General features: G+C 35.8%; 3 protein-coding genes across 5 annotated transcripts; 2 read left to right on the top strand and 1 right to left on the bottom strand.

The window, feature by feature from the left end:
- The first annotated feature begins 323 nt into the window (after positions 1 to 323).
- LOC149725042 (uncharacterized) lies at positions 324 to 8648 on the top strand. Its single transcript, XM_089893049.1, has 13 exons — positions 324 to 598; positions 822 to 864; positions 1354 to 1436; positions 1864 to 2006; positions 2664 to 2898; positions 3599 to 3741; positions 4280 to 4506; positions 4999 to 5090; positions 5787 to 5816; positions 6219 to 6387; positions 7417 to 7548; positions 7704 to 7856; positions 8373 to 8648. The coding sequence occupies exons 1-13, from the start codon at positions 553 to 555 to the stop codon at positions 8509 to 8511; spliced, it is 1635 nt and encodes a 544-aa protein (XP_089749175.1). The 5' UTR covers positions 324 to 552; the 3' UTR covers positions 8512 to 8648.
- On the bottom strand, positions 8350 to 10304 carry LOC149725041 (uncharacterized). Of its 2 annotated transcripts, XM_089893074.1 has the most exons (4): positions 10079 to 10304; positions 9626 to 9769; positions 8885 to 9101; positions 8350 to 8854 (listed from the first exon to the last, which is right to left on the bottom strand). In XM_089893074.1, the coding sequence occupies exons 1-3, from the start codon at positions 10192 to 10194 to the stop codon at positions 8930 to 8932; spliced, it is 432 nt and encodes a 143-aa protein (XP_089749200.1). In that variant the 5' UTR covers positions 10195 to 10304; the 3' UTR covers positions 8350 to 8854; positions 8885 to 8929. The 2 variants fall into 2 exon arrangements, with proteins under 2 accessions (XP_089749200.1, XP_089749199.1); XM_089893073.1 differs by having other exon boundaries at positions 8350 to 9101; positions 10079 to 10303.
- A 1062-nt stretch (positions 10305 to 11366) lies between these two features.
- LOC149725040 (cyclin-I-like) lies at positions 11367 to 22236 on the top strand. Of its 2 annotated transcripts, XM_089893066.1 has the most exons (10): positions 11367 to 11472; positions 12314 to 12405; positions 13016 to 13163; positions 16324 to 16452; positions 17061 to 17135; positions 17481 to 17621; positions 18474 to 18704; positions 19196 to 19303; positions 19815 to 20028; positions 20823 to 22236. In XM_089893066.1, the coding sequence occupies exons 3-10, from the start codon at positions 13044 to 13046 to the stop codon at positions 20981 to 20983; spliced, it is 1179 nt and encodes a 392-aa protein (XP_089749192.1). In that variant the 5' UTR covers positions 11367 to 11472; positions 12314 to 12405; positions 13016 to 13043; the 3' UTR covers positions 20984 to 22236. The 2 variants fall into 2 exon arrangements, with proteins under 2 accessions (XP_089749192.1, XP_089749191.1); XM_089893065.1 differs by lacking the exon at positions 11367 to 11472 and having other exon boundaries at positions 12219 to 12405.
- Positions 22237 to 22294: the final 58 nt, after the last annotated feature.

The raw sequence follows: 22294 nt of genomic DNA, 5'->3' as shown, positions 1-22294 counted from the left end.
CCTTACTTTATTTCCTACTATCTTTTTACCTTACTGTATTGATTCAGCATACGACATGACAGTGCGGATAATATTTCGCTATAACGCAAACGCAAAATGGCGGTGAATTTTTGTGACGTCACAATCAAACATTTTTAAAGCTGATTTCCTAATAAATGAAATAAAAAAGCAACAAATTTTAAATCTGCCTAAGAAATGTAATTCAAATTTTCAATCTTTTGAATAGTGACTGCTTAGTATCTAATTTAAAAGAAAGTTCAACATTTCGTTGCAAAATCGACATGGTATGGTATTTTTATGTCATTGTATTTTTTTGCTGCGATAGTTTTCTTCATTTGTTTAGATTGCAAGGCACACGTGCGGACGTTAGGTAAAGTTCTTTTTACAATTTTACAAGTCCAGCATTGTTACACAGCTGTATTTTTCGATAATTAACGAATGTTTAAAAAGAACCCCAATTTTCTGACTATTTATTGATTTCGTGAGGTAAATACACGCACAAAAACCTACAGTTCACATACAACTAAGTATTCTAAATTTCCCTTCATAAAAATGGCCGAAGCAGAAGACGACGATAGTTGGCTGTACGGAGACGAAGGTAAGAAGTAATTGAATGTATTTTATTATAATAACTGCAAAATATATTATATACATGCATTGCACTGTGTGTTTCGATAAATTGTCAAAATTGATATACTATTTTGTGTGGTATTACACTGTACATGTATTTGTTTAAAAAACAATTAACATATATATATTTTTTATTTGGCACCGCTCAATATTTTGTTGATGAACTTGTTCTAACATTTTTAACATTGCAGATGATGGTACAAGTAATGGGAAGAAAGAAAATAAGGAAGCGATGTAAGTCAGAACGATACAAAACAAACATATTACATCTTTGTAAACTTGGCAATTATACATTTATAGGAAGTTTTATTATCTCAACAGATCATGAAAGTGTGTGATTTTTACCTCAAAAATTGTTATATATATATACATTACATAAGTAAAACTAGTCGATACATTGTTATATAATCGATTACAGTAAGCATGTGTTTTTCTTCTGCATTGTGTACTTTTATTCACAATTGTGTATAATCATGTCCGGCGTCATGCCCTTAGCAAGACAGTTAACTGCAATTGCTTCAACCCAGTTGTGACTAAAGCGTTCTTCAAATTATCAGCAATACATAAAAATAATCCCCAAAGTAACACGCATGGTAACTCGTAAGCTGGCGGGTGTATAAACACCGCTATGTTATAATGAGTGTCGTTTTCCGGCCACGCGCTAATAAAGTAAGTTATATATATATATATATATATTTCATTCTAATTCTGTTCTGCCCACAGTGTTGAAAGTAATGCCAACAACAATACAACGGATGTTGTCAGTAATGGTGATAATGAAACCATAGAAGTCACACAAAATACAGGTTAAAATTGTTATGATGATGTTAGTCTATCCTATTCATTCAAGTTACCAAGTAGTCACGTTGCCATGATGTTTTATCATAGATTTGATGTTAAAAAGACTCGATGATTGTCCATAGAGTTAAATTATGGTTCTTTTTGTTCATTTTCAAAATCGGATGTTTCCAACTGATTATCAAACTTAAAACCCTTAAAATGTAATTTTTGCACCTTTTGACATGCGTGTACTTTGTGTGACTAACTTAAATATGCAGGAGTTTACAAATTGACCCTTTAACTGTATTTTGAAACATCCTTATATTTACGCGACAGCAAAAAAACTATTTATTGTCTTATTTAATTTACAAGGGGGTCCAGAACTCTTAAAAAATCCCCTCTAAATATGCCCTGCTTGTAATTCATCATAAAACAAAAACTTGTGTATTTCAGCTGAACCAGAAACACCAGTTGAAAACAACATTACTGATAAAGATGGCGAAGAAACTATGAATGTTAAGAAAGAAGCAACAACAGAAGTGAAAGATGGAGAAGGAACGCAAGATGATTCAGATGAATCTGATGATGATGTACAGGTAGATCTGCTTTATCATTCATAAATGTTCAAAGTATGGGAAATTTAGAACATCATATAGTAGGGTGGGGAGGATGGGACACTTTTTATTTTATTTTTTCATCCCATATGGTTATAAACAAAGAACATTGGAAGAATTGTAAAACCGCATCCTCCCGACTCCCATAGACTGTTGTTAATTGTTTAAAACATGATCAGAATATTATAATATTATGTGCTAATAGTGTCCTGTCTTTCCCCATCCTACTATATGAAATATGATCATAGACAACTGTTTTACAATTATGGTGGAAATAATGGATATTAGTTTATGGCTGAAAAACATAGGGCTGTGGGTAAAAAGGTTTTCTTTGCGTTAAATAATAAAATGTAAAAGTGTACAAATGCAGAAGTGACAATTTCAATATTTGCTTTGTGTATGTAAAAATTCTTTTTCTAATGTTTTTTTTTATTGTTAACCTACACTACTACTACAAATTTCGCCAAATAATTTTTATTATCTTAAACTGTATTGTGTACTTTTTTTATTGCTATAAACCTTGCCTAATATTGTTTATCATGGCATTGCATAAACTGTTTTGTATAGATTTTCTCATTGCTACATTTTTCCAATAATAATATTTATAATACTAATAGCATCACAAACTGTATTGTTTAGGTCACAATAGGAACAATTACAACAGGGTCTGGAACAACAGCTGACGGGGCGGGTACTTTCCCTATTCCGGGATCAGGCAGTAGAACTTTCTACAGAAACCCTGTTCAAGTTCTAAGCGCCCCAAAAAGTGCGGTAGGGAAAGGATTAGATATTAATGCACCAGGAAATATTAACGGACAAGCTGTGTTGGATGTTAACCTTGATCTCTTAGAGGATAAACCTTGGAGAAAACCAGGTTAGAATTGTCACATTCTAAGTTGACTATCTTGCAAGCAAGCTCTGTTTATATGTGTTTATATCGGACTGAATGTACAGTAGGGTGGGGAAGACGGGACACCTTTATTACATAATATCCAAATATCCCGATCGTGTTTTAAACAATTACCAACGTTATATGGGAGTCGTGAAGATACGGTTTAATAATTCTTTGTTTACTAGCAAATGGGAGGTGAAAAAAGAATAAAAAGTGTCCCATCTTTCCCCCACCCTACTATATTTTTTTTTGGTTAATGGAACACTAAAGATTAAAGCTTTAACCAGTGTTATAAAAAGTAAAGGAATAATATATAAACTTTAGTGGATCTAGGAATGTTTCAACAGTCATGTTTGAAAGAAAATGTTTAATTAATAGTTGCAAATGCAAAGTGTCACATTGATATGTGCGCAAATCAACACCATAAAGTGCCTTCGTGTCTACACGTAATAAAGTCACCATTTACGTAGGCTTTGACTTTACTCAGACTAGCAGAATGGTTGTTTTGAAATGGTAGCGGCTCACACATTGATTATTCAATAAATAGAGATAGTGGTAAAAAACAACTTTGTAACATGTTTTTCTAAAAAGTTGAGTTCTGTTTCTCTTACTATATCAGGTATAGTTTTAATGACCTTCTACTTTAAGCATTAAGTTAACCATTTATGTTTTACATTTCCAGGTGCGGATATTTCCGATTATTTTAACTACGGTTTCAATGAGGTAACTTGGAAGTTTTACTGCGAGAAACAAAAACGATTGAGGGCCGGTGGTGACCCTGTTCCTGTTTCATTGAACACTTCGAACCCTGTAACTTCACCTAATGTTAGTTCTGTTCATCCTTTTCTTAATGTATTATATATATATATATATATATAGTGTATCTTTACTTATATAGGATAGGCTATACTTTCTATCTGATAAAAGAGAATTTACACGTTTTGAGAGAAGGGTGTTTTACTGTTTTGGTATTGGTACAACTGGTATTGGTGGCCAAAATTTCAGGACCCTCACGTCACCCACATTGGGCCACATACAATAGTATTGTAAGAGAATCAACAGCTTAACATAATCAGCAATAGATAAAACAACTAAAAAATGAAAAAATGAAAAAGATAATTACCTACAAAGTAACATACAAAGTAACTCATAAGCTAGCACAAGCTGTATGAAACAAAACAGCTGCGTTATATCGGCTATCGCTTTCCAGAACGTAAGGATAAAGCAAGTTACATTTCTACATTTGTATATAAATATCAAATCATGGTTGTTTTTCACGAACACTACTTTTTAGAAGACCAATTATAATATATATGTTGTATTTTCAATCCTTTTATTTTAACTATGTAATTCTTATACACAGGGCAGGAACCACACACTGAACGCAATATTATCACGATTTGAAAACAAACAATCCATCTCCACCCCAGTTATGGTGAACAGATTCGAGAACACAGTTCGATCGATTTCCACTCTTCAGTTCACTCGAAGAAAAGATGAACTTCTGAACCCGGGAGCAATTAACTCCACCCCAGAAGCTGCTCCCGTTGTCTCCAAAGCTTCCGCTTCCCCTGCCCAACCTGCTACCCCGTATGTATCGTTATGTACAGACGTACAGTGGCACAGCCAGGGGGGTTTAGAGGGTCGCGCCCACCCCCCCCCCTTTTAAACCAAAAAAAAAATGCGCCACTGGTTATGCACTTCTTGATTTCCGACAAATTTTATGTTTTTTCTACTTTTTACCCAAATGGGCAAAGAACTTATCCAAAAACGAATCTGTTCGATATTATTTTCAAAGAACTTACCCAATAATGAATCCGTTCCATAACATTTTTAAACATCTTACCCAAAAAATACCCTGTTGACTCTGTTCCGTATTGTTTTATCCTATTTTACCTGGGTGAGGTCCTGCAGCGTCACACGCTGTTATACTTGAGATCCAGAAAAGAATAAGCTCATTACCCTAACACCCACATCTGTCTTATATTACATTTAGAATCTATTAAAATTTAATAACTAATGTTCATGGTTTCATACATAGAAATCCTGTGTATCACTACTTAATACAGTTATTTATTCCAGAAATCCTTTGTTCACTCTCCCCCCTCAAGTAAATGGACCACCACCCCCGATCCATTTTGATCCAAGCCAACCCCCACCAAGCTTACCATTAGGTCAGTGTTTAAGATTCTACATCTATTGTGTTTGAACCATAGGCTGTCTTAGCCCTCTTTGATCATTAAAAAGCACATGTCTTCTATATATAGTAGGGTGGGGGGAGCCACCTTTAGCACATAGTTTACAAATATCCTGATTATGTTTTAAACAATTAATAACGGTCTATGAAAGCCGTGAGGATACGGTTTTATAATTCTTTAAATGTTCTTTGTTTACTACCAAATGGAATTAAAAAGTCAAATGAATGTATCCCATCTTCCCCATTAAGTATGTCCCATCTTCCCCATTAAGTATGTCCCATCTTCCCCATTAAGTATGTCCCATCTTCCCCATTAAGTATGTCCCATCTTCCCCATTAGGTATGTCCCATCTTCCCCATCCCTACTATAACATAAGTTTTACTGTTTACAACATTGGCTGAAAATTGTTAAAAACACTAAAACAATTGCTCAGGGAACTGCTTTTACTTGGAGGTTAAAACACATAACCTCACACTTATGCTATTATAGTTGTATTTTCTGCGTTGTGGTAATCAGAAAACAGTACAACTAATAAGTTATTTACTTTACAAGATTGTGCAGATAGCCTTCCCTGCCTACCTTGTATTTTAAAAAGTTTGTCACATATGCCAGTGTAAAATAATTTTAATATAGTAATAACCCCTTTTTTAATATACATTGTTTTTATTACAGGCATCCCCCCACCTGGTTTCCCTCCACCAGGTAAATCTACTTTAATTGATTTAAACATTCTATTCTGCAGCATAACATGCCACTGGACCCGAGATTTAGGCCAGAGTTGACCCATTATCATATGTAATAATAAACTGGGCCTATCTTGAAAATATTAATATTAATACTATACATGATATATTAACATACTCGTATATAGTAGGATGGGGGAAGATGGGACACCTTTTTATTCTGTTTACTATATTTATCCCACTTGGTAGTAAACAAAGAATTTTAAAACCATACTCTCCCGACTCCCATAGACTGTTGTTAATTGTTTGAAACAAGATCAGGACAATTGGATATTATGACATGAGCTAAAGGTGTCTCATCTTACCCCACGGTTCAATACATGTATTAATACACCTATATCACTATATGATGTATCAACAGGTATCCGACCCCCTGGGACAGAATTCCTTCCCCTACCCCCAGTAAGCGGTGGGCCATTCCTTCATTCTAACTTCCTACCCCCACCCTCACAGCAACAAACATATTACATACCAGATGAAATGGATGAGAACCATCATGGTGGACTTGGACCACCTGACATGCACCATAGGTAAGTTACTGGATGATATAATCAATAATCAATAATTAATTATTTTGTATGTTTTACCCTTTTAACAAAGATGCTTATCATATTTACCCCCAATATGTAATATGGCACTTATTTATTAAAAATCAAAAGCAGCTAATTACATCAGTAATATTTAACGAGACGGATGCGCTTGCTCTTTGGTAACGAGTTGTTTAATGTCTGGTAAAGTACTACATTTGGCGCGCTTTTTCTGTCCCGTGAACTGATTTTGGTTTGTAGCTCATTTACCCAAGGAATTTACCCACATGGGTAAATTTACCCCAATTTAAAAAATGCTGGTTTAAATAAATGTAACTTATTTATCCTCACATGGCGTGGTTGCAGTCGTTATAACTCTGGTGTTCTGTTTCATACACTTCATGCCCGCTTACAAGTTACCACGCGTATAACTTATAATATGGCTGACATTTAATTAACATGTTTAGAAAACTCACGACGCTGGGTTTGAGCCATTGCCCAAAGAAACGTAGGTTTTTGACTAAATTAGTTAATAGTTATACTGTATTGAAAGTAGGTAGGTGCCACTGTCTATTTCTTCTTATATTGCCAAAAGCCTAAGCATGTCTTGCCAGGAATCCACGGTAAGCTTACTGCTACCAATCTACTAAAAACCACCACCAAAGGTTTAACATTTTTGCATTTTAAATTATGTGCTTCTAAATTGAAAATGTAAAGGAAAGAAGGACTGCCGCTTTTATTTATTCTTTACCGCACAAAATATGCATTCTGCCGATTCTGGTTTCTGGACAATAAAGTAAGGTGGGGTAAGATGGGACATCTTTTATTATATTTTTCTTGTCTCGTTTGTTAGTAAACAATGAACATTTAAAGAATTACAATTTAAAACACGATCAGGGTATTTGGACATTATGTACTAAAGGTGTCCCATCTTACCCCACTCTACTATATAATAGTTAAAAACCTACGATAACTCCCAGTGATCCGCCACTTTCAATTTACACAACAACTTCATTAAACCAAATGTTCCAGGAACGACGAGAACTTTCCGAACGACGAAGACGGGCGTCACCGCATGATAAAGAAGGAATATGATCGTGACCGTGATCGTGATAGAGACCGTGACCGTGATAGGTATTCACGCAGGCCGGATTACAGAGAAAGGCGAGTTGAATTCTCTCTAATTGTTTCACAAGCAATGTCTTTTTGCGTCACTTGATTCCGTAATTAGATGATGTCACGCAGGTTATGTACGACATCACTTGATTTTATCATCAAAGGTATTTAATTGTTTATAGTGTAATTTGCTGCATTCACAGGAGTCGGGACTACAATCGTGATCGTGACAGGGATCGATCACGTGACAGGGACAGGTCGCGTGATAGGGACAGATCACGTGACAGAGATCGGGATCGTGACCGTGACAGGAGGCGGAGAGATGATAGCCCATCACGACATAAATCATCACGAAGGTGAATCATCGTGATTGTGATGTGACTCACGGTCGTGATACTAGCAAACCTTTGATGCTGTATCATCCGTTTGAAGCATTGTAAAATGAAATCAATATAACGGACGGATGTAACTTATTTATCCTCGCGTGGCGGGACAACGACAGTCGGTATTATAACAATATAGTGTCCTGGATAAGTCTGAGAAGTTAAATAGCTCTTCGCTGCTACCATTGTGGCCTGGTGGGCGCATGTGTCCTTGAGCAAGACACTTAACGGCAATTGCTCCAAAACAGCGGTCACTAACGAGCTGTCCACCTAAAAAAAGACCAAAAAAGAATGCATGAGTAACATACATGGTAACTCGTAAGCTGGCACGAGGTGTATTAACATCCGTGTTATAACGACTGTCGTTTTCCGGCCACGCGAGGATAAAGTAAGTTACATTCATTAATTCAAGCAAAGTCTCTCCTATAGGACCTAGATAAAGTGCACGCTAATCAGCAGTGCAAAATATGTGAAATATTTTATTCCCAGACGCTACGAAGACGACGACCGGTACAGTAAGCATAAGAAGTCAAAGAAACACAAACACGAGAAGGAAAAAGAAGACGAGCCTGACCAACCCCCACAGAGCGAAACAGCTCCTTCTACCACCGAGGAGCCGAAAGCATAATACAGATATATAGGTTCCACTGCCGAGTATATATAGCATGTCATCGCAACGTAATTTCACAATTTGCGGCAGGTTTCGCACTCCGCTACGACAATATTTTACGGTTTCAAAATAAAACGTGATTTCCTTCACAAAAAGTAGGCGTAGAAAGAAATATACAAACAGCGCAGCAGACCGGCACAAACGGTTAGTAAAAAATAAAATACCTTTACAATAGCCCAACAACAATATCGGTAATTGAAATAAATTGGGCACCGTTCGGACTAAAAATAGCTGCGAACAGAGGCAGACTTTAATTTTTTAGATAAAGCGAGTTATTTTGAATGAAAGAAGGATCCAGCGAGTTATTTTGAATGAAAGAAGGATCCAGGAGTTTGGTGCATATATCATCGAAACGAAAGTCATCTGTACCGAGTGTTTAGCTGATAACGCAGCTTGCAAGCGGGTCTTTCTTCGGTGCCGCTGCCTTTGGATTCAATTCTTGTTGTTTGGCTTGCTCCTTGGAAATATATCTTGTTCCAACTCTGCGTTTCTCCAGCTCAGCGAGTCGGTGAGCGATGATAAGATGTTGTTCTTTGTAATCTGATGATCTGGTATATATTATTGCTTATTAATCTTGAACAATGCGTGCCAAAAAAGCTGCTTTGATAAATATAGATAGGCAATCTTGTCCACTGCGTGTCAAATAGATGAACTTGTCAAGAAAAACTGCTAAACTGTCAGCATTTAGAGTCTATAGATTTCACTTTTAAGCTAGGAATGTAGGTAGTGGTATATATACAGAAGAATGAGGAAAGATGGGATACCTTTTAACTCTATTTTCTCGTCCTATTTAGCAGCAAACAAAATACATTCAACGAATTTTAAAACTATATCCTTACGACTGTCATAGACCGTTGTTAGTTGTTTAAAATACGATCAGAATATTTGGATACTATGCGCTAAAGGTGTCCCACCTTCTCCCACCGTTCTATATTACCTGCAACTAAGTTAAACTTTTATCAATTATACAAGCTAAACAAGCTGGTCAACAAATACTTTAAATGTATTACCCAAAAATCCAGTTTCGAAGCAGTAGATTTCAACACTGCTCAAAAAACATATTTTTTCTTACGTGGTTGGAATATTCTTCTGGTTTCGTTTCTGCTCTCTGACAAACCGATACTCGTCGATAGGCATACTGCTCTTCCACGCATATTGGGTACGAGAACGTGGATTAGTGTGATGGGGTGATGTTCCGAGCCGCATCTTTACCAGTCTGTAACATAGAACAATTAGCTGGGACAAAGAAATACCGGTAAGCCTACTGCACAATAAACAGTTTTTGTTTAGCACGAGCCCTTGGCCTGGTAACGAATAAAACTTAGCCTATAGATTCCTAATATAAATAAAAGATGTTTTGTAAAAATGTACAACCATACATTCCATAGTGTTGCCTGCTGCTCTTACTTTTTTGGTAATAAGCTGCGACCCACCAAAATAATTTTATGTATGCGTCATTTTACCTTCCTGACTCGATTTGTGTACTTTCCACACGAAAAATTAAAAACTACCTTTGTATACTTACTCTTCGTGAGGATCTTCATTTGAATGCTCAGATGGTGGAGGTGAAGGCGGAATATCATCCGCATCAAGCGGCGGAGGAATTGGAGACTTCGGGGGGATTGACGTATGTACTGACATTCTTATAAACCTCAAGATAGATACGCCTTTTGTATCCTAACTTTTCTAATGAACCTTACTGTATTTTATGGCCGTCTCTGCTACTGTGAAAAGTTTATCTCAAGAATACGATGAATGTCGCGTTTTCAACGATGATGGCCTGGGGCGCTAACAATACGTAATACCACGCATACTGGACGAGCAAGTTAAATTACGACGATAAAGCAACGTAAAACGTTGTTTAAAACTAATTAACGGTGGCATTGGGTTTAGTTGGTGTTCTTACAAAGATTAATAATTTTTTTCTAAATAAACCAGCGAGAAAAATGTTTTTATTTATACGGTTATGGATATCACACGGAAATGTATGTTTTTCTATTGATTGCATAACATGGTATATTTACCTATCATCTGTATTTCGTTCGGTGTTTTTGATTTCCCTTTTTCGTGTTTGTTAAATGCAGTCGTTAAGACCGACTGAATGTGATGTGGGCGCATGCAAAAAAAAAGTCAATACAGTTTCCTTTGCTTCTCGGTTTAAGAGATTGGTAATAACGGCAAACATGACTGATTCGTCACCTTTCACAATTCCTTTCGTTTCTGTTGTGATCTATCTTAACCTACAATGCCTTTGGGATTGCTATGGTCCGCATTGGCCTTCTGGGATTTGACCTTTGACGTGTAGCGTATGTTTTGAAAGTAATTTTCGATTCAACTTCAGGCAGTATACTTATAAGGTAGGGGAAGTCGGGACGTCTTTAGCACATAATATGCAACTATCCTGATCATATCTTCTAACGTGACTCAGTGGTTACGGAGCCTTCTTTTAAACAAGAGGTTTCGGGTTCGAAACTCGATGCCGCCAGCATATCACCATTGTGAGCGTATTTTTCTGAAGGCAAACAAAAAGTTAAAACAAAAAATCTTCTAAACTGTTTTTTTTTTTAATTAGCTAGCTAACCATATGGTGCAACCAGTGACAAATATAGACCCTTCTTGGAACACGGATTAATCAGCCGACTTTGTTACGCTTTTACCGATTCGTTATATAATTAAGTGAATGATCCTGGATTGGAAGTTTCTCGAAACCTGAAGTGGTCCTTCTGTTTTATGCTGGCTATGACGTCAGAGGAAGCCCTGGTTATACGATCTTTATAGCAACCTTTGTTAAGGGCGACCACCGCCGTCTAGATTATTTCGCGACAATCGGTGAACAGGAATTGTTAGGTAACAGGAACTTTACGGTATTTGCTAAGTCGAATACGTTCATAAAGCGTATATAAAGAAGCATATAATGAGGTATGAATGTGTTGTATTAAAAATGCGAAATAGATCCTATATACTATAGCGTTTTATATGTAATATTAAAGGAACAGAAACAAAAACAAACGCCAGAAGATCTCTTTCACATTTTAGACATTTATAATGCATGTATGCACCTGCCAGCAACAACGCATACGAACAAGATAGAGCTACTGCGCACCTTTTTATTGTCGTATATAGTTATCTGCTTGTTCTTTGTGTGTATATGGTGAAGTTTTCCGAGTTACTCGGTGCCTGTGGTCACGTCGCGCTAACCGTTAGTCCGTCAATGCTTATGTAGAACAGAGTAACATACATTCAATTACTGTACCAGTACGTAAGGCGTTAAGACTGTACCAGACGATTAACCGGTTGTAGTTTTGTGAAGAATCCTCCGGTACATTACATAGCATAATAGGCTGGTGGAAACAGAAAGTGTTAGAGGTTGGTGGTTAGGGGTTAGCAAATAAGGTGGGGAGTGATTCTTCACTAGCACCAAAGATTTTATGGCACCAGTGAAGAATCTTCCGGTACATAGCAGAATAGACTGGTGGAAAGTGATAAGGTGTTGATGGTTAGGGGGTTAGTAGTTAGTGGTTATATGGGTTAGGGGTTAGTAGTTAGGGGTTAGTGGTTAGCAAATAGGGTGTGGGTGGGGGGAAGACTCTTCACTAGCACAGATTTTATAATATAACACAGTCACATTAGATATTAAAGTTTAATATATATTTATATATAATTATTGACCGTTTAATTTTTTTTAGAGTGAATTTTTTTCATTAAGGACAACAAATTAATATGAACATGGAATTTAAAATGCAACAATAATTTTTTTTAGTTTTAAACTTGTCGTTATGTACTGTGGGTCATTTTAAACGCATGGATTTCCAGTCCAGAAGCAAAGCAACAGAACAACTGTGCTGTGGAGAGGTATGTATGAATCATTTAAGTTATTAGTGGCTTATGTGTGACTTGTTACTTGAGCAACACCTACATTTGAAGATCTATGAAATTAGCTATGTGTATTACTGAAGGTGTTTTCATTAATTACTTGTATATTTCATCTACAGAACAAGCTAGATGTATTATATGTACTGAAGATATTCTTTTTGTATTTATAAATTAATTGTGTATTATAGAAAAAGCTATATATTTATATACAAATGTAATATATACACAGTAGATATTCTTTAGGAGATGGATTGTGTTTTCAAATGTACCATTGGTACTTGTAACTTAGATTTGCCTATTTATTAAAAAGACAGTGCATATGATTTGAAAACAGATGTGTCAGTAACAGTTGTATTTGGGTAACCGTAACCGCTGATATGCATGACTGAGACTTTGTTAAATGAACTTCCCCATTTAAAGACCATGTATATTTGTTAAATGAACTTCTCTATCTAAAGACAGTGCATATAAAAGTATATGTGTCTTTTCTACTGGATAACCACCGTTAGGCATGAGTGACTAAGATTTCCTTAAATAATTTAGTTATATATACCAGCAAAGGTATAATGGTTTATTGTTGTCCTAACAGAGTGGAAAAGTTGGTAGATTTGGTCACAATGCCGGTAAGGTTGCAGAAAGGCTGGTCTCCACAGCAGTTGCTTCATATGCTCTCTAATACACAAGCAAGGAACAAAGATGGCTGGAAGAAGAAGAATCCTTTGGTTTCATCCAGCACGGTAATTATTATAAGTTTTGTGATTTAGTTTAATAAGCTGGATGTAAATCACCAAATGTATGTAATGTATCCCTAAAGCATTTTTTTGTGATTTTTTATTGTTTGAAATTAATACATAGAATTTGTTTTGCTTACTGTAGCTGTAGGTTAAGCCATATAGGCGTGTGTGCTAGTCTTTAGCATTGATAATGTTATTCAGCTACTTTAATACAGCTTTGAAATACAGAAAATGCATTTTACTGTAGGTGTAAAATAATACACTACTGTAGCCTGAACCTAAATATTCTGTTTTTGCAACCAAATTTTGTTTCTTTTTTTGTACAATCTTTTTTTTTACAAATTGAATAATAGCATATTCAAATCTATACTCGGTAAAAGCAGTTGAGGTTAAAACAGATAGGAATTTAAACGGCCGACTTTGTTTATTTGGCGTCCTATCTGTTTGCTCACAGACTGCTTGGGTTGCTAGTTGTTTGTTTTTCTTGGGAGTAAAAAAAATAGAGTTCAGGTAGATGCAGAGATAATTGCCTCTATAAAACTGTGCTGTTCTTATTGAAGTGGTTTTAATATACTTAGTTCAATGTGAATGAGGTCCTTTAAATCTAGTTATATTTAAATTCAATTGCTATACTTTATGTTTCATAACATTTCATTGTACTTGTTTCAAATAAGCCTACAATGCTATGACATACACATGCTGACAGTTGATGTATTCATAACAGGATGATTTTTCTTTTTCTTATTTATTCTTATTTATATTTGAAATGTTGTTGCATTTCTTCTTTCTTCATGTACTGCTATAAAGCTTTGCCAAAAATGAAATGTAACTGGTTTAATGTTTTGCCAATTTCTTCTTCAAATTTGCCACAAATGAAATGTATATATAATGATTGATTGAAACTGAAAAGATGATTTCTGGTCAGTGGCTCCAAGACTTCAATCAGTGAAATTGGTTAATAATTTACTTGAATGCTTGAAATAAAAAGTTAAAAATTGCACCATCTTTTGTAATGTTGGAGCCAAAAAATGGCGCCATTTTAAATTTAATTTTAAGTACAGCCCAGATGAAGAGCAACGGAAATTGCGCGCTCCTGGGTTTAAAATCCAGTCGTGGCGTAACCGAGAAACACTCCTTTTTTGTATAAGTGAGGATTTCTTAAGTCGTGTAGGTAGTAAAGCACCCTGGACGCTCTCGAGGCGTACGCGGTCTCATTCACGTCTCTTTTATTACAGCGTCACGACAAACTGCGCCCAGTTCTTTCGCTTCGCCTTTGTGCCCATAGCAAATATTATTACGCTTTCATGGGACGCTATCCTACTGTGTCGTAGCTTCTTAAAATAAAAGGCGAAGCGCCGTGGACAATTGATTTGGACGCAACAAAGGACGTGAATATTTGTATCTGTTTGAGCATGTGTTATACGGCGCTCTACAAATTCCTTTGTTAAATTCAATACCATTGTTGTGGGTCTTGTTTCGTGTTGATCCATTCCCACATTCTATTTCTCATTAGGAAAAATTGGGTTTTATTTAGATTGACGTTGAATAAGAGGGCCGGTTATTTATCTCAAGAACAAAACCTACGGTACTTCATTATTTTCCGCTTTAATAAAATATTAATAATTGAAAAAATGTTTGCGCAGTTTATTACTAATGCGCTGACAATGACATTTTAATTTGGGAATTATTCTCGTGACGTTAAGTACGAATTGAACTGTAACGCTAGGCACTCGAGCGTTTCGATTAAGAAACCTTACGCAACCATCACAAAGAACTGGCTTGACACGAATCACTCTACGCACTTTCGCTATCTTACAACAGAGATTGTGTGTTCTACTGCCACGTCTCACGCAAAGTCACCTTGAAACTTTGTTGCTAAGAGGAAATGAATTCAACAGTAGCGGTTATTTCGCCACGCAGTTTCCTGATTATATTCTTTATTGCGCAATATTGGAAAATATTGCATCAGATTTTGTAACGCGTAAGCGAACAAAGGAACGTTATTTTTTAAACAAGGGAGCGAATCTGTAACTTCGGTACTATAATGTAAACAAAACCCAAACCGTTTCGTTTCCTTGTCATACAGCGGATGTGAGTTGACGTGACGCGGCTACGATTCACCATTGCTTAGAAACCTGTAAATTAAAACCTTAGCGCAGTGTACTGTGTGTGGTTTACTACGTTAAATGTGGGTGCAATTCCCCGTATTATTCGCCCACCTAAATTCAATACGTCGTAATTAATCAGCTGGAAAACATTCTTTCCTGCTAACATACGACCAGGGAAACCTTCATTGCGCTAGCGGTGCGCGAGCTCAGAAATTAAGAGCATTTGAGCGCGATATCAAAAAGAGATAAAGGGAGAAAAGTAGACTGAACGACACTCAGCTGTGAACTGGGTTATCGTTGCAACAAACCACACATAGGTTGCCGCATACGTTGTATTACATTATACGACAATTCTATAATGGAGAAGCACTAACTGCACGATATTACTACGTCTTTATACGCATATACAACATTCTAATATCCATGTATTGCATCATCTTGTAAATAACTTATTATTAGTTTACTGTGTAAACGTATAGCACCTATTCTCTTTTTAGTAAGCGTTAGTGACTCTTTCGGTATCTATGACATGATAGTACATGTTATAAAACTGTATTCAATAGTAAACTTATAGCACGTATTCTGTTTTTAGTAAGCGTTATTGGCTGTTTCAGTCTGTATGACATGTTATTACATGTGATGTTATACCACTGTATATAAATGGTAGGCCTAACTGAAAAAAATAGGGCAGTCCTAATTCTGTACTCTCTTCTCAATCTTTTAAGACAAGTGTCCTTAGAAAGCACACTCAAACATTACTTTACCACATTGCTGTTAAAGTCTGTCTGGTGCTAATGTTATCTAAGCCCTACACAATAGCATATATTTGTACTACCTGTTTTCCAGTTGCGGAATTTATTTTTTATTGGTGAGGTCACCCTAGATTTGGGAAATTTTACCTATTACCCCAGCTTTAAACTGTTTGTGGGTGCTGGATGCAATTTTTCATATGCATATATTATATATGTTTTCTTTCTCTATCTATGTATAGATACCAGCCAGGATGCGTTTTTGCTTATAGATCATAATTAATGTCTTGTATATTGTTTTTGAAGGACATTGGACCTGCAGATCGCGATGAGATTGTTTTGTGGATCTGTCAGATCAACTCTCAATTTCATTTCCACCCAGAAACTTTCTTCCTTGCTGTCAATATCCTTGATTCCTTCATTACCTGTGTAAAGGTGGGTAATTTGTAACATTTCACTGTATAATCATAATGTAATTCATTTAGCGCCGTAAAAGTGGTTATCATGCCGGCATCTAACTCCGATGTAATGAATTTAAGGCTCGTTGCTGCTATCGAGTTCATCTGGCTCTGTGGCAAAGTGGTTAGCGCGCCTGCCTCAAACCAACAGGTTATGGGTCAAATCTCTTCGCTGCTACCACTGTGGGCGTATGTGTCCTTAGGCAAGCCACTTAACAGCAATTGTCCAACCCAGTGGTCACTAATGGGTTGTCCAAATTATCTGCCATACATAAAAAAATAAAAAAATCCCCCAAAAAATAATCACCCACAAAGCAACATAAATGAAAACTCGTAAGCTGGCACGAGGTGTATGACTATAAACACTCATGTGTTAAAGACTGCTGCTTTCTGGCCACGGGAGGACAAACAAAATGCATTTATTGGTTCATTCAATACAGCTTCAGTTTTTGGTAGACTTAACCCATCAAGCTATGATTACAAATTTAGTAGTTTTCACTGTCTTTAATACTTACAAAAATCTAGTTAAAATTAAATCTGTTGAGCTTACTGCATACCTTTAACCCAAGTGTTCTATTATTTCAGGCCAAACCAAAGTACCTCAAATGTATAGCTATCAGTTGCTTGTACCTTGCAAGTAAAGTGACAGAGGAGGAAGATGTGAGTTTAACATATTGTACAGCAAACATATAGTAAAATGGGGAAAGATGGGACACCTTTTTATGCTATTTTCACGACCTGTTTGGTACTAAATAAAGAACCTTCAAAGAATTATAAAAGCAGTAAAGCATATCCTCACAACTTTCATAGACCGTTGTTGATCGGGATATTTGGATTTTATGTATTAAAGGTGTCCCATCTTACCCCACAATACTATATGTGTAACACTTTTCAAAGTTAAAAAAAATATCTATTTGTTTGAAAACAGAATGTTTTGTATAAGTTACATTTATACAAGTTATGTAATCCTAGGTATATAATTCTCCTCACACTTTTGCATTACAGGTCATACCATGCACTGGAGAATTAGTTGAGGACAGCGAGTGTGGGTGCAGAGTATGTGATGTACTTAGAATGGAGAAGATTATATTGGAGAAACTATCTTGGGACATTAACTCTGCAACACCACTTGACTATCTGCACATTGTAAGTTTATTGGATATTATTCATTCAAACCTTAAATGCTTTGTTTCAATGTCTACTGTATATGGATTATTGTTGCTTTTTGTTGTAAGCTAGTATTGACAGTGGCACATTTTTTAATATCTTGCTTGTACTATATAGTAGGATGGGGGAAGATGGGACACCTTAAGCACATATTATCCAAATACCCATCATGTTTTAAACAAATAACGACGGTCTATAGGAGTCATGAGGATACTGTTTTATAATTCTTTAAATGTTCTTTGTTTACTGTCAAATGGGATGAAAAAATAGAATAAAAAGGTGTCCCATCCTCCCAAACCTACTAATAGGTGTTTGGGTGTATGGCCACATGTAGGCTTAATCCCAAAGTCCCTAGTGTGCCTCGCTGTACAACAATATCAATATAGATAATGAATTTGAATCTTCATAAATTTTAACAATCTGATAACCGTGAATATTTACAGGAATTTGGCCCTGATCTAGTGTTCATAAAATTGCCTATTCTCGTTACAAAATAACAGTCGAGATAAAGGGATAAGATATATCTAGCAAACAAAAATTAAGTCTAACGAATAATGAAATATCAAAAAATATAGTACTGTGGGGTCATATAGGACACCTTTATCAAATAATATCCAAATATCCTGATTGTGGTTTAACTATTAAGGTCTATGAGGGTCGTAAGGATACGGTTTTAAAATTATTTAAATGTTCTTTGTTTACTACTAAATGGGACGAAGAAATAGAATGAAAAGTTGTCCCTTCTCTCCTCACCAATGTTTTAAATTTTCTTTGTAACAACTGTAACATACATTAAAAATAATTTGTAACAATCTGTTTTTCATTCATCAGTATCTTGTGCTTGGATGTTGCCATCTTAGTGACCTCGTTACCAGCGTACCGCTCTCTGTTCACTCCCAACACCTCATACATCAGCTTAAGTACTTGATGTGTCATTATGACGTTGCGTTATTCCCCTCAGCCGTGGTTGCCCTCGCACTGTTGTCGATCGATTTAGAAAGTTTGACGCAGGATGCTGCAAAATGGACCTGTATCTCAGGACAGTTGCAAGTTATGTCAAAGGTGTGTTTTAAGTTTAACATATATGTTCTATATGGGTCCTTGTCAAGGACCTGGGACTCAGTCCACAAATATCGTATTGTAATTTAAAAGTTTAAATTTTACCGCAAACTGATAATGTAGGATTGATGCTACTAATACATTTATAGAGTTACAGACATAAAAAACAGTAAACTGACTTGTTTTATGCCATTTTTTCTTGTGTTAGTGGATAATATATATAATGAAGTGAAGAACATATATGAAACTGTATTTAAACAACTGGTTAGCCACCTATTTGATATTGAAGCTAGTCTGACATACAGGGCCAAGTTCAAATCATTTAACTTTATTTTATCGCTCTGTTGTTTGAGTATGATTAGTTGTGTATACAGTCATAGTCTGATGTGTGTATTCTGTATTGTTGTCATTTTCAAGCTGCATCCTGTCTACCTTGATGACTTCCTATTGTACCACATAATATCTATTGTGTTTAAACAATGAATATTATACAGATCACGACCGATGAGTTGATGAAATGTCGTCACAAAATCATGGAAATACTCAGTGATGACGTTTACGATGATCGTGATGATATTTCTGATGTCGGAAATGATGAAAAAGTAAGTGATATGATCACCTGTCAGCATAAGCGTGATAATTTTTACATTTTTGGAAACATCTTGGGTGACAATCGTGACATAGTTAGCATAAGGGTAACATTTTCTTTTCTTTTCCAAAAAAAAATCTGGGTGACATTGTTAGCATTTGCATAACATATTTTGAATTTAAAAAAAATCTAGAGTGACATTGCAAAATGCAGTTTCAGATAGATATACTTTGGGTCTTAGTTTGTATATACACCCAAAACCAGAGTAAATATAATTTAAGATGCTAAACTTGGGTGCCAAACATATGATATCTCTTGTTTCAAATTTAGGGTTAAAGTTTTCAGACCTTGATTTTTTATTTTTTTTACTACTTACCCATTTTTACTTTTTTACTACTTAGTACTTACCCATTTTTTACTTTTTTTACTACTTACCCATTTTTTACTTTTTTTACTACTTACCCATTTTTTACTTTTTTACTACTTACCCATTTTTTACTTACTACTTACCCATTTTTACTTAGGAGGACTCGAGCAAGTTGGTCTACCCCCCACAGCACACTTTGCATCATGACTACACCCACCATAATGATGTGGTGATGGAGGACACAGCTTGTGATGGTTACGATACAGATAACACGCTCACTGCATCCGAGGGAGAAGGAGACGAAAATCAAGATCTTTCAAAACCTCCAACTTATGCAGAGATTGTGAAATCAGGAAAAACGAAATTGGAAGGTTAGTAAACAAAGCCACTACAAACTGGTTTCAACTGGTTTAAACTACCTAAATCAGAAAAAGCTGCTACTGTTTTTTGCTGGTTTAACCTGCTTAAATTACAAGGTAAAGCAAATACAAACTGGTTTCCACTGGTTAAAACTTGTTTAAATTAGAAGTAAAGCTGCTGCAATCCGTTTTTTGCTGGTTTAACTTACTTAAATTAAAAGGTTAGCCGCCACAAACTGGTTTCAACTAGTTTATTATGTATAGACAAGAGAGATTTGACACTCAGTTAGTTACATTAGGTGCAGGTAATTGAGAAACCACAAACTAGAGTGTATTTGAGTATTGTATTTGGAACAGAAAGTAAATGAATTGGTAAAGTTTGGAGCTTCGATTTCACTATTCAGACTCAGAAAGTCTACTCTTAGTTTTGGTAGCCAAATAGGTATTAGATGACACAAACAGTATAGTCATATTTAGTCAAGAAAATTGATTTTACATTTTATTGTTACCTATAGGTCCCATAGTATAAATAAGACAGATAAGTGGTTTTATAACTGTCCCAATACATTTGTATTGGGACTGTTTTATATTTTATAATGTTTAAGCTTCAATTAGGGCTACTATATTTGTTGAAAATACTTTTCAAAATGTTAAAATTTTTGACCAGTGTATCTGATGAAAAAAACTTCAAAAAATCTTCGAAAAATTTCTTGGTTATATTTGCTGGTGTGTATCAACTAATATTATTTGTTGTGTGTAACAGCTATGTTTATGACGTATATAAAAACCAATCACGCTTTACGCAGAAACTGGCGGCAATTTACCATGCAAGGTTGAAGAGTTCACACCCCCTGTTAATAAAAGATGTGGAATGCAAGCATCTTGCTATTTCAGGCCTTCATCCATGCTTGATGTTGATTGCATGCGTTACCCTGGCGAAGGATTCAAGCTGCAAACTGCCAAATAACACGAGATGAAATCCAGTTTTGTTTTTAGAAATGTAAATAATAATTTTGTAGTCGTAAAAAAATTTTCTTACCCCATATGTCTATGAAACTTTTCTGCATAATGCTGATTACACAGAGGTACTGTGTGGTGGCATTACAGTATTCTATCCTCCTCTTACTGTGACACCAGCTATGATATGCTGGTGGTACAAGAACCTTATTTCCTTTGCTTTATTCTCAGTTAGGGAATGCAGTTTTTTCTTTCTTTTAATAATAATAATATATACTTAGAAAATGTTTATTTTTTTTAACACAATAGTTTTAAATCTTTTTGTTCAGCGCGTGTGTTATATGCGAAGCATGGTGAGATAAATGTTCGGTGTTAGGTGTTCAGCTTCTAAATTTCCCATGTTAACAGCTATATTGTCGCATACAAATAGTCGCTTTTATTTTCTTTATGTTCTTATGTAAATATCTCCTCCCGTAGCAAGCTTGTACGTTGATTGTTTTATTGGTTAATATTTTCTTTTTAAAAGTTAGTTTCTTTATCGCTCGAAACGAGTTCACGTTTTCTGTTTGTTTTCGCTTTGGTTGTTGTTTTCTGGCCGCTTTAATTCTAATTACCAAGGGTGGCTGGACAACCGTTCTTAATAACTTAGTAGCTCTATTAACAATGCTATTGTAGTGGTGCCGCATTAACCCTCGCAGCTTCAACACGTAACGCAAGACATGACATGACGCTTTGCACACGAACCACCTGCGTGCAGGTGCGCCCTCTACTGGTGGAATATACCCAAGTTGAAAATGATATTTGCGTAGCCGGCAGTTTGTTGCCATGGCAACCACCTGTAGTCCAGCAAGCGTATGTCAGTTAAAATCTTGTCGCTCAATAATTATATCCAAGAAAACCTTGCTACTACTCCCTAACATGCTCCCTTGACTAAATACCCTTGTACAGAATTCAAATCAGTATTACTTTTTCGGCCCTCTTATATTCTCCCAATTCAAATTAGACATATTACCATTACTTGCGACCATGTCCAGTGTATATACTTGTACAGTGAACAGATGACTTTATATTCTTATATTTCTTTTTCTTGCGGCGTTTTCAGTGGTCACTTTACCGCATTCCACATGGCTGTGTCGCCCACATTTCAATGGCAAGGTCCTTTGCCTAAAAATCTTCTAACAGCCGTTGAGTTTTGCGACGTGATGCGTATTTTATTCCACTGCAATTTCGCTAATTCAATAAACTCAACTCAACTGTGAAAAATTTAGTATAATAACTTTGTATGATTTGGTTGTTTGGCTTTTTTGTTTGGTTGTGTTAT

Source organism: Ciona robusta, chromosome 14 (genome assembly GCF_009617815.1).
Source record: "Ciona robusta chromosome 14, ASM961781v2".
Classification (NCBI taxonomy): Eukaryota; Metazoa; Chordata; class Ascidiacea; order Phlebobranchia; family Cionidae; genus Ciona; species Ciona robusta.
Note: the sequence above shows the minus strand (reverse complement) of the source record. Positions and strands in the feature narration are given on the sequence as shown.

What these genes read in the sequence shown, in the direction of transcription:
- LOC149725040 (XM_089893066.1), top strand. Translation starts at nt 13,044, where the DNA reads ATGCCGGTAAGGTTGCAGAAAGGCTGGTCTCCACAGCAGTTGCTTCAT. An exon ending in AAGTGACAGAGGAGGAAGAT is followed by an intron (nt 17,136 to 17,480) that starts GTGAGTTTAACA and finishes TTTGCATTACAG; the next exon opens with GTCATACCATGCACTGGAGA. An exon ending in AGGAAAAACGAAATTGGAAG is followed by an intron (nt 20,029 to 20,822) that starts GTTAGTAAACAA and finishes CGCTTTACGCAG; the next exon opens with AAACTGGCGGCAATTTACCA.
- LOC149725041 (XM_089893074.1), bottom strand. Translation starts at nt 10,194, where the DNA reads ATGTCAGTACATACGTCAATCCCCCCGAAGTCTCCAATTCCTCCGCCG. An exon ending in AATGAAGATCCTCACGAAGA is followed by an intron (nt 9,770 to 10,078) that starts GTAAGTATACAA and finishes TCTATGTTACAG; the next exon opens with ACTGGTAAAGATGCGGCTCG. An exon ending in CAGAAGAATATTCCAACCAC is followed by an intron (nt 9,102 to 9,625) that starts GTAAGAAAAAAT and finishes AATATATACCAG; the next exon opens with ATCATCAGATTACAAAGAAC.
- LOC149725042 (XM_089893049.1), top strand. Translation starts at nt 553, where the DNA reads ATGGCCGAAGCAGAAGACGACGATAGTTGGCTGTACGGAGACGAAG. An exon ending in CCCACCAAGCTTACCATTAG is followed by an intron (nt 5,091 to 5,786) that starts GTCAGTGTTTAA and finishes TTTTTATTACAG; the next exon opens with GCATCCCCCCACCTGGTTTC. An exon ending in CCACCTGACATGCACCATAG is followed by an intron (nt 6,388 to 7,416) that starts GTAAGTTACTGG and finishes CAAATGTTCCAG; the next exon opens with GAACGACGAGAACTTTCCGA.